This window comes from Tupaia chinensis, unplaced genomic scaffold, assembly GCF_000334495.1.
Source record: "Tupaia chinensis unplaced genomic scaffold, TupChi_1.0 Scaffold000389_1, whole genome shotgun sequence".
Taxonomy (NCBI): Eukaryota; Metazoa; Chordata; class Mammalia; order Scandentia; family Tupaiidae; genus Tupaia; species Tupaia belangeri.
In genome coordinates, this window is record NW_006159891.1 from 1,082,108 (window position 1) to 1,094,640 (window position 12,533).

The window sequence follows — 12,533 nt, forward strand, 5'->3', positions numbered from 1 at the left end:
GAAACTGCATTCCATGGAGACCCACCTACAATTGAGGAACTGCACTAGACCCACCCTTAATCCACCCCTGAATAGAAATTGCACTAGACCCACCTTTAATCCAACCCTGAATAGAATCTTTGTTCTCTATTGTTAAAAACTTTATAAGCTGTTAATTGAAACACTAGCCCCTCTCCCTTTACTTGCATGTAACATGTTTTCAATAAAAACGCACGATGATTCCTAGCAGTCGTCACTCCTCAGAGAGCGATCTCTGAGGGATGTCCAGCATAGGACGTGCATGAAAGGCATCGAGGCCTCTGTCTTCTGTTCACCTTCGCTGCCTTCGTCGAGATAACCACCCACGCCGAGGCTAGACCCCGGCAATCGCTCATGGATAATCTGTTAGATTCCAGAACCTTAGCACATCCTGAAACAAAGTAAGATTGCATTTCCCTCCAGGCTGGTGGAATGACTTCTCTTACGACAGAAATCAAATCAAATGATAGAAGTAAAAAAGAAAAAAAAATCATGTTTTGTACACCTTCGATTTGCAGAGTGAGAGACACGTCTGCTATAAAAGCAAGAACTCAGGCTATTGTTTAGAGAGATACGTGTTTCTGTGGCCTAATTCTCAGTATGAAGCCACCACTGGAGGGAAATGCAATCTTACTTTGTTTCAGGATCTGCTAAAGTTCTGGAATCTAACAGATTATCCATGAGACTAATTTCCAATGAGTCTCCTCAACCGGAAGCAAGCCGTGACTTCACTCTTGGCTGGCTATCACTTGACCAACACAGAATGGAATAACCCAGGAGTAAGCAGAGGGCATGGCAATGCAGGCCCCTTTTGTTTAAGGGGAACAGATATCAACTCAAATCATAGTCCATTCTGAAGCACAATGAATGAAGTCCAATATTTGTAATCAATTAGTCAGTGAAATGCCACATTCAAAATCAGAAAGTTTTCTAAGTTACTTATGAACAAGATTCCTATCACTCACATATTTCTGGTTATATGCTGAGCCCTGTTCTAAACGATTTAACATACATTATCATTATCATGAGGCTGTGAAGTGGGTTGTATTGCTAGTCCCATTTTATGGATAAAGATCATGAGGTACCCAGGAGGAGGGTGTGGGGCCTGCCCAAGGTCAAATCAATGACCAGAGGCAGTTCTGATATTTGAATTGAACTTAGCTATAGAGTCCAGCTTAACCATTACACAATGCCACCTTTGCCTACAAACACAGAAAACACCCTCAAATCTTTGAATGACAGAGCTCCACACCCTCAAAGGAAGAGACTGTCAGGTACATTCCATTTCATTTAAAGAGAAAGAAACAGTCACACAGAAGGTAAAGGCACCCGTACGGTGTCATGGAGTTCCATGTATCACTCATCTGTGTTTTATGACAAACAATACTAGCTGTCAATCAAATTAATCATCTTGCTGTTAATATTTCCCAAAGGGCAAATCAAAAGCTTTAAATCCAGCCTTGTAAAATCTTCCAGATATTTTTACCTAAAATGCTGTAAAGCTGACAAGGTACCTGAGAGACAGGATGCCAAGTGGTCTCAGAGGTCAGGTAAAGCACCTTGATGGATCATTTCTTGATTGTCTGAGAAGCAGGTTCTGTGTGTGCCAGGGAACCACTTAACAGAAGAGCGGATGGGGAGCTCGGGGAAGGGAACCCACAGGACTTTGGGGTAGAAATTTGGTCTTTTCAGAATAAGGGAATTCAATGCTGAGCAGGTTTTTCTCTACTCTGGTTGAAACATCTAGGATTAAAAATCTGTCTTTCATAAGTATCACTGTAATGCAACTCTATGCTTTTTCAGTTTCAAAACAAAGTTCCCAAGGAAAATTCCTTGGCCCTCAAAAAGCAAACTATCATTTTGATTCTGTCTTCCTTCTTAGCAAGGACTAGCACACAAGTATACTGTCTCACCGGCATGTGGCAAAGCACTGTTAATGAAAATAGACTCCCCTCTGCTTCCTGAAGGGGAATAATTAGTTGTGAGAACAATTTAAAAAAAAAAATCCATCATGGGGGCCAGGTATGGTAACAAGAAAGCTATATTATTTTGGATCACTGGGCACTTGGTGACACCTCACCTTAACTCTCTTTGCTTGGTTGTGCCGACATAGCCTGTCATTCTTTTTAGCAAGGACTAGCACACAAGTATACTGTCTCACCGGCATGTGTCAAAGCACTGTTAATGAAAATAGACTCCCCTCTGCTTCCTGAAGGGGAATAATTAGTTGTGAGAACAATTTAAAAAAAAAAAATCCATCATGGGGGCCAGGTATGGTAACAAGAAAGCTATATTATTTTGGATCACTGGGCACTTGGTGACACCTCACCTTAACTCTCTTTGCTTGGTTGTGCCGACATAGCCTGTCATTGAGAAGCTCAGCCCGGCATTATAATAACTGCTGAAAGTTGAATCAGATGATACTTGAAAAAAAAAAAGCCACTTACTTGTTCTAATGTTTTCAATCCTTATTTTAATTTCCATCCTAAGAATACTCTCGCCTGTTGCACATAAAAAGGTGAACACAACAAATTGACTGATTTACAAAGACATTTTTAAAGTTGAAATGGAGACAAGACAGTAATTCAACTTATGCTGAGAAGGCTAATGGCAAAGCCCAAAGAAACAAAGTAATTTAGGAAAGACTTTATTTGAATAACTATGGCTGGGCACCAAGAAAAAGAAAACAACATATATATATATATATATATAAATGTCCTATGAGAGACCTGAGTGGTCCGAATTGAAAGAGGAAAAAATTGTCATATACATAAAATGTACAATGATTATTGTTATCAGAGTCCTCTTTAATAAATTGCAAAAGCTATAACAGATTGAAAATGAAAGGATAAGGCCCAGATAGAAGAAATATATTTTGAATTTCTTAGTTCAAGTCTACTGTTCTTTTAAATATATTAAACTTCTATTTGAATGTTGTTTAACAAAATAACAAAAGAATAGAATTGTTGATGTTACCCAGAAGATACTCAAAGGCAAACATCAATTCCTGATCAACCCAATTGGACTGAATCTCTTTGCATTTCCAGAAGAAGCCTGGGTTGGGGGACTTCATGTAACCAGGCAGATAATGGACTTCAACGTGGCCTTTACACTGGCCAAAGAGCTAGGCACATAGCAAAATGGAGACGGGGATCGAATCTTCCCCAGCCTTGAAGGTCTTCCAGGACCCACTGCTTCAGCAGATGAAAACTTGCCCACGGCACTTACCGCATTAAAATTGGGGAAGAGGTTGACTGCGGCAGCAGTGTCGATTGGAAAGGGAAGAAATGGTTTAATATCCAGCGATGGTTGCAGAGGTGGGGCTGACGGACGGACCAGGGCTGGGAGAGCAGGACTCTGGCATGTTCCACCTGAGGAAAGAGAACAAAAGGAGCATCAGAGACTACTTGGAAAAAACAGCACGGCTTCCTCTAAGGCCAAAAGGCCAGCTTTGTGGGCGACTGGACAAAGCACAAGAGACATGGAGTCTACTGACCTCCGGAGCGAGCTGGCCAATGAGCAGATTGGCCATTAGGCAGAGGGAGTTAGCTAGACTGCTCTTTTTCCTTGGATTATATCTACTTGGTTATGTAAGTAGCAGTTAACATTTCAAACTCCCCAACCTGTCTTCCTTTTCCTGCCGAGAACTCTGGACTGTGTCACCCATAAACTGTTAACCAAAGAGTCTGGATTTAAAAAAATAAAATAATAAACGAAAACCATCCATCGCACACCCCTCTCTCTTTGAAAACTCACTCACTTAAAATAGGCATCAAGTCTGAGTGATTATTTGATAGAATTGCTCTCTTCCGCCACATCCAAATATCTGGCAGCAAGATGACATGAACCTGGCACAGAAAAGAAGTTTAGCCGCAAACACTGGCAGCTGTATTCCACTCCCCAGGCAACTGGAGGATTAAGAAATCCAGCAAAACCAGTGCTGCAGGCTGTGCAACCCCTGATCTACTCAGTACCGCTCTGGCTTTGAGAATTCAACATCTACCTGCCTCCTTCCAGTCATGAGGAGGTGGGATCCAGATGGCCACCAGTGAGCAGGCAATGGGATGGATGCCAGTAGGTAGCCAGCTGTTTGCAGGGGAGCACATTCCTGGGACCCCACTCTAGAATGCCGCTGGACTCAGAAACTGGAAGGATGGAAGCACATCCTCAGCATTCGGTCTCCCGTGTTTTGGTAACATTCCAAAACATCAATTTGCTGTTAATTAAAGGCTGTTTGAATCCTAGGAAACTATTAAAATATGCCAGCATTCTTCTAATCTGAGAGGCAAGCAACAGACTGTAAAAACCTGCTGGTAAAAATCCAAGAAGCATTAGGAAAACAAAACGCAGTGGGATTTTGCCTTCCTCACAGAAACGAATTTGAAGAGATCCGGGGAGAAGAAAGGTTTGTGTCTGTGCCACTTACTTGCCTGCCATCTTGGTTTTAAAACAAAGTAGACAGAAACCCCATGTGAATTACCTTCCACAAATCTCACAACCAACCCTCTGGCAACTACACACAGAGTACCTTTCGGCCTCCATCAGTTACTTAAGTGCAAACTAAACATTCAGAAAATGATTTCTCAACAATAAATCCAACCTTTCTGGGACAGAGGATTTGCTAACAAGGGAGTGCCTTAATACCTATAACAGAAGCCATCAGTACAGGATTTAATTAACCATATACGAGAACCATCAAGTGCTCCTGCTTCCAGGTATAAAATCAGCTAAAGCCAATTAACAAAAACAGTATTTTTTCCTACCATCTTAACTTCCCTTAAAATATTTCTTAACGACAAGGCCAACAACTAAAGTTTGAATTACCACGCCATTTTTTTTTTTTTTTTTTTTTTGGAGGGATTTTTGGTGGCTTTTTTTTTGGAGAGATTTTTGTGTGCGCTCACCAGAAAGACAGAGAGAGACAAAGAGAAATCACCCTCCCATAGGGGATGGCCACCTGCAATCCCTTCTCCTCCATTCTCCTCTCTGGATCTTGGGCACGCACGCATACGTGCCCAGCATGAGTTTAAGCCACCAGGTCCAGGACTCGAACCGCGGTCAACGACATGGGAATCCAGCGACATAGCCATTACACTAACTACTGGTCCCAGCACACCATTTTTTCTAAAAACAAACAACAACAACAACAAAAACAGTACAAGGAGGGAAACAGCAGAGAGACAAAATAAACAGATAAAAGCAAAATATAACAAACCTATTTTCACCAGAGGATACTATAAACTTATTTTATTGTCTACCTGGTAGTAAACCGAGTGTGAATGTATAACGTTTCCTAGAGAAGGCATCCGTAAAACTTGGAGTCATGAGTTTGGTATTATTAGAAGTTACTGTGCTGCCAGAAATCTCCCAGTTTCTAAGGTTCTATGACTGCTTTCTATGAAGTAAGATAAAGCCTAAGGTAGCTTCACATTTTGCCATTCTATATAATCCTTATTTTTCAAGCTGTATACTCTAGAAACAAAATTGTTATCTGCAAAGTTAACTTAGAATTCTCATTGAATTTATTGTCGTGAAGCACTTCAGACATTGGTTCCTATTCTGTTTGGGTCAAAATAAAAGTTGAGGAACATTGATGCTAATGAGGAAAAAACAAAGGTAAAGGACCATAATAATTTTTTTTTGATTGGTCCATCTTTAGAAAACTCAAATAAAATAAGTTTGGGTTGAAATCAGCCATGTCATTTAACATATCCACAAATATAACAGTGAGCTTTCTTTCCAAAAGATATTCATATATATTCATCATCTCATTTGATCCGAAGATCTCAGAAACTAGGTTAAGACTAACCCAGTCATATTTCTTATGCTAGCGGCTGATGGCCCTTACCAGAGATCTTCTTTGTAAATTACCCTGGGCCAAGGGGAGCTGTCTCATCAAAGGTTAACTTTTAAGTAGAGGGGTGGGTAGGTACATTTTGCCTCTAAAGCCTCTTGCAGCATCTACTGTAGGATGTGCTGAGGTCCCTGTTATGACTATATCCTTGTCCAAGTGCTTCCTCTTCTCAATCCTGTGTCTTCCACTCCTCACCACTGATATTCCTGAAATCACTCCAGAATAAAGACAAAGAGTCTACTTCCAGAAGACCTGGATCTGTGACACCAGAGTATAACAATTCATGAGTCTAAGAGAAATGATGGGTCACCTTAATTAAAATATATGCTTGGTCCAGCTGCAGTAGCACAAGCAGTAGTGTATGGATCTGCAGTGCTGGAAGTCATTAGGCTGACCATGAGTTTGGATCCCAAACTGACCTGAAACACACAAGGCGCATACAAAACTACAATCCTGACCAGCTAGAGGGTAGAGAAAGATGACTAGAGCTTGACGAGACTCTGTCAAGGTACCTTTCTCTATCACATACGCATGTCCTCTCTCATGGAATAAAATAAACTTTAAATAAATAAATACATTTTATAAAAGAATGGATGCTTGCTTTGATATCTGTAACACTGATGATAAAGCACAACATTGAGGCTACCTCTTTTTTTAATTTATTTTAAAAAGTTTATTTTATACATACACTCACTGTATATCACCACAGCTTCTAAAGTGAATTTTCCCAGCATATGCTGCACACCAGACCAGTTAAAGATATTGTCATCCACGTTATCAACAGACAATTCTCCATTTCTGTGTCCCTTAAATGTCTTCCCTTTCTATTTTTCTCTTTCATTTCCTTCCTCTCACCCTCCCCAACTCCCACCTTCCACCCTCCTTCCACACTGTGTCAGTATCCACAACCATTCTTCAGTCTTCTATATCCTGCAATCATTCAGTTTCTGCCATAGACTGTGGACATTCGGTATATTTAACGGAGATATGCAATGTCTCTCTTTCATAGTCTCGCTTGCTTCACTCAACAGTAAATCTTTCACAGTCATCCACTTTCTATCAAATGTCAGGGTCTTGCGTTTTTATGGCTGAGTAGTATTCCATGGAGTATATGTGCCACACTTTTTCAATCCATTCATCTGTTCATAGACATTTGGGTTGGTTCTATGTCTTAGCAATTGTGAATAATGCTGCAATAAACATGGATATGTAAGCACTTTTCCAACCGAGTATGCTCCTATCGTTTGGGTAGATACCCAGGAGTAGAAATGCTGGATCACACAGTAGCTCTATTTGTAGGCCCCTGAGGAACCTCCATATTGTTCTCCACAGTGGCTGTACGTCCCCACCAACAGTGTAGGAGAATTCCCTTTCACCACAGCCTTGCCAGCACATAATTTTTATTTTTATTTATTTATTTTTATCTTGGCCATTCTGACTGGAGTTAGAGGGTATCTCACTGCGGTTTTGATTTGCATCTCCCTTATGACAGGGATTGTTGAGTATTTTTTCATATGCTTTTTGGCTGTTCGTATGTCTTCCTTAGAGAGTTGTCTGTTCAATTCATTTGCCCATCTTTTAATTGGGTTGACCATTTATTTTGGGTAAGCTGCTTGAGTTTCCCTGTATATTGCAGTTATCAGTCCATTGTCTGAGGCATAGTTTGCAAATATAGTCTACCATTTTGAGGGTTGCTGGTTCATTCTAACTACTGTTTCTTTTGCAGAGCAGAAGCTTTTTAACCTGAAATAATCCCATTTATCTATTTTTGAGATTACTGCCTGAGCTTTAGGGGTCTTATTTAAGAGATCTTTGTCTGCTCTGATGTCTGGGTCTGGGATTTGAACTATAGTCTACTACTACATGGGAGTCCAGTGATGTAACCATTACGCCACATACTGGTCCCAAGTAATTTCAAGAGTGTCTGCTTTTGTTTGAATTTGTCTCTCCCAAAGTCATGTATTAAAACTCTGGTAAAAAATTGTGATGGGATTCAAAGGGTGGGAAATTAATCTGATTATGGGACTGCAAGATGTGGTCTCTGGGAGGCGAACAGGATTACAAGTATTAGGGTGAGGATCCCATCATGGAATCTTAATGAGTTTATGAGGAGAGGGGATGAGACTGACATACACACAAGGATACCCATGTTCTTGCTCTGCCCACACTTTTGTCATGTGACACACTTGGCCATATTACCGGCTGCAAATAAAACCCTGACCAGACGTAGTCCCTTGACCGTGGACTGCCAAACCATGAGCTGAATAAACTTCTATTTTTGAACAATTACCCATATTCAAGTATTTCTATTATTAGCAGTATGATTAACTAGAATTTATCAGTATCTTTTTCATTCCTCATTGATTTATCTATATTGAAATATATAGCTATGTTCATATACATTGAAATGTATATACGTTTATTTATCTTGAAATATAAATGAGCTTATCCATACTGAAGAATAAGATTAAAGCAGATACTTACACAGCACAAAACTATTGGAAGCACTTTATATAATACTGGAGCCTAAGTAGTTACTTGATATTTGATGCACATGGACGACTATTAACATCCATTTTTAAAGATTTCAATTAGAATTTTCCAGGTCAGCCCCGCAGTCTGTAGCATACTGGAATGCAGTGCTGGAAGCCACATAACCAACCACGGGTTTGGATCTCTGGGGTTGGCCTGGAAACATGTTGGGTGTTCACGTGGGCACCCAAGATCCTGACATGCTGGAGGGTAAAAATCATGGTGTGACATGATCCTGGAAAGGGTGCCTCTGTATCATGTGTGCACATGTATGTGTGTGCACACCCACACAAACACACGCTCTCATTAAAAAATAGAAATAACAATCTGACATGTCCACTGCAGCAAAGAGGGGCTCATTAAAGAAAGTAGGGAAATGATGGACCTGGGAAACAGGCAAAACTTAATTTGTCTACAACGTTACTCATGGAGTGCTGTAGTCAGTGTGATCTGCTGGTCCAAGCAGAGTGAGAGTAGAAAATAGAGTTAAGGGACCAGCAGTTAGCGTATGAGTATGTTGCTGGACTCCCATGTAATCAACCGCAGTTCAAATCCTGGACACGGTGGCTTAAACTCATGCCGGGTACACATGCATGCCCAAGATCCCGAGAGGAGAATGGAGGAGAAGGGATTGCGGCATGGCCATCCCCCTGGGGGGTGATTTTTCGCTTTCTATCTCTCTGTCTCTCTCTCTCCTTCTGGCGAGTGCATGCGCCCTATAGCAAAAACCTCCCCTCCCCCCAAAAAAGGAAAATACAGTTAAATTTAAGACATTTATTAATTAATTGTAGAGATTAACCTTCAATCCCTTTAATTCTCTTAAAACACAATTCTGCCAGCTATCCATTAATAATATTGAAATAAATTATAAAAAAAGTGGAGGCTCTGGGAAGCAAAATATCTTGTCGGAAAGAATCTGAGTGACCTTAACAATGTTTAATACACTGAAGTAAACAGCTTTTGCATATAAACGACAATCACAACACAAAACGAAATAACAACAAATAAAGAACATTTTTAAGTCAATTTTATCAGATTAGATAAGCTGGACCACGGGTTTAAAAAAACAACACTGCTTATAAAGATGATGATAAACATTCAGTATTTACAACTGCTATTTATCTACCATGGGAACATCCTGGCACTGCCCTATATTTGAAGAAGAATCACGAAAGATACAAATATTAAATCAAATGTGTTTCAGAAACCCTTGAGATTACATTCTATAAAATCTACTTGCCGAGTTAGAAAAATAAAGACGGGTTTGTCTTTATTCCTTTGTGCGTCCGCCTCTCAAGTACTCAAGGTTGTTGGTCGGCGATTACAATGGGCAATTATGTTGTAATCATTCTTTACTCCTTGTCTAGGAAAGCTGTGTATTTATCATGTTTTCCTTAAACCTCCATGACCCTAACTCCCATTCAGTACCTATCTTGTTTAAATGTTGTTCCCAATTGAATAAAACCAGAAAGTTATTTTGAGATAGCATCTGAATTTAGTATAACTTGGTCATTATTTTACTTTTATTGCTTTTCTTTTTCCCTCTGTCCTGGACTGTTGATTCACCTCTCAGGTTTTAGAAATTCAAGCTAGCAATTTCTGCCTCAGGAGAAAGCACCTCATTGGCCTAAAGTGACCCGCCTTGGCAGGTCAACTTTAACGTTAAAACGAGGTTCGAGCCCACAAAGGCAACACTAATCCACACAGGATGGTGACTTCTGTCTCACTCATCCTGCCCCTGGACACAGGGGGGAATGAGGTGAGAATGAGAGGATGAATCAGGGGAACCAGGTCGCCATGCTGGAAACACTGATTCAAAACCCATATACCCCCATCAACGATCAGTGATCCCATCTTGACTCACAAAAGAAAACATACGTAAGTGACCTGGGTTTTCTTCCCCGTGCAGGGGTTCTTCTATCTTTTCAGTTTTAGTTGTATTTAACTACTACAGCAAATCACCTCAAAACTCACAGTGGGGGAGGGGGGAGAAAAACTAGAAAAGAAGCATTACAGTGTTTTGTTGTTGCTGAAAGCCATCACCAAAGAAAATAAAACCCAACAAAAACCTGCGATTGTCCAGTTGCCAATATCCTAAGTCAAGCCTTTACGGGCAGAAAAATGGAATTTGCCCACTTCCTTAACTAGCTTTCATGGCAACTTCTGGTGCCTGGGAAACACTAGAGAAAATTCTATTAGAGGTGCCAGAGTAATGAGTTTAAAACTTTTACCCTCCAGTGTCCCTCTGTACCTCAGCTCCTCTGTGATCTAGAGCACCATTTGGAACAGATATCTTCCTTGTAGGAAAGCAAGAGTTTGCCTGGAAAATTCCTCTCCAGCTAGTGACACAGAATGTAAAATCATGACATTATTCTCAAGAGGAATTTCCCAGGAGTAATTTCACATCATCAATTATAACTAATAAAAGGGGTAGTTTAGGAAGACCACAGATGTTGTAAGGGCAATGTCACTGGACTCGCACCTGGTTGACCATGGTTCCAGTCCCAGACCCAGAGGCTTCAAACTCACGCCGGGTGCATGTGTATGCATGCCCAAACTCTCGAGAGGAGACTGGACAGGGGATTGTGGCATGGCCATCTCACCTGTGGGGTGATTTCTCACTTTCTGTTTCTCTCTCTGTCTCTCTCTGCCTCTCCGGCAAGCCCATTATGCCCTATTAGCAAAAATCACTCTCTCTCGGGACCAGCAGTTAGCATAATGGCTATGTCGCTGGACTCCCATATAGTTGACCACAGTTCAAGTCCCAGTCCTGGTGGCTTAAACTAACGCCAGACATGTGTGCGTGACGTGTGTGCCCAAGATCCCAAGAGGCAAATGGAGGAGAAGGGATTGTGGTGTGGCCATCCCCCCTGGGGGAGATTTCTCGGTTTCTATCTCTGTCTCTCTCTCTCTCTTTCTAGCAAGCACATGTGCCCTATAGCAAAAACCTCTCAAAAATAAAACCAAACAAAAAAAAATCACTTTCTCTCTCTCTCAAAAAAAAAAAGAGGGTAGTTTAGTGCTGGGATGCCCAATGCAGTAGCCATTAGTCACATGTGTCTATTTTAAATTTAAATTAATTAACATTAAGTAATATTAAAACTTCAGTTTCTCAGACAGACTAGCTGCATCTGAAACTTTCCACAGCCACACATTGCTAGAGGCTTCTGTGCCGTACACTGCACTCATAAAAAACACTTCCCTCACCAGGAAAGGTGCCAGTGCACCAATGTTCTCAAGTGATAAACAATTTACAGACACTGTGCTTGATATAGCCAGCTTCAGAACGCCATCTCACAGGACAGAACTTCCTGCTTCCTCCTGAGTCCTCCTTCTGGAGGACAGGAGCTTTCTCAGAGCTAAATGTGACTACTGTCAGAAGCGCACTGCAGGAACTATGCCAGGAAAGATGAGCCGCCCGTTCCTAAGAGGCAATGGCACCTATAAATCTTCATGCGTGACCAATAGTGATAATACTCAAAGGGCAACCTAAATTAAAAAGGTTTAATGTTGAAATAGGTATTAATGAATAATGAGTGCTTCACATGAAAATGATACCACAATTTGAAACCAAGAATAAAAACAGGGGCCAGTCCAGGGCCAAATGGATATTTATTAATATCTGATAAATCTTTTTTAAGACAGATTTTTGCTATAGGGAGCATGCACTCGCCAGAGAGACAGAAAGTGAGAAATTATGGCCTTGGGAGTGGGGAGATGGCCACATCTCAATCCCTTCTCCTCTTGGGATCTTGGGCATGCACGCACACGTTCCTGGCACGAGGTTTAAGCCACCAGGTCTGGGACTTGATTGCAGTCGATGACGTGGGAGTCCAGCGATGTAAGCATTATGCCATCTGCTGGTCCCAATATCTGGTAAATCTTGAGAGCACATCACAAACCTTTTATTTCGCCCAATAAACTGTCATTAATAATCAAGTATTTAAACCAAACAAATGTAGGCAGGTTTATATTGCTATTGTCTGCTATTGTCTGCCTCTCAGGATAATTTTGCCCATGATATCTAGCTTTGATGATCTCATAAAACAAAAACAAAAACAACAAAACGCTTAGCTTTGCTATAGTTTCTTATTTACCCGTGACCTGTACCTCTCAAAATAGAGCCTGA

At 40.9% G+C, this 12,533-nt stretch overlaps 1 protein-coding gene across 1 annotated transcript in view; it reads right to left on the reverse strand.

The window, feature by feature from the left end:
* LOC102503407 (zinc finger protein 385D-like) overlaps positions 1-12,533 on the reverse strand; it is a 673,076-nt gene that overhangs the window by 225,261 nt on the left and 435,282 nt on the right. Inside the window, 1 exon segment of the mRNA XM_027773944.1 lies at positions 3,247-3,389. Coding sequence (XP_027629745.1) covers positions 3,247-3,389 — 143 coding nt within the window.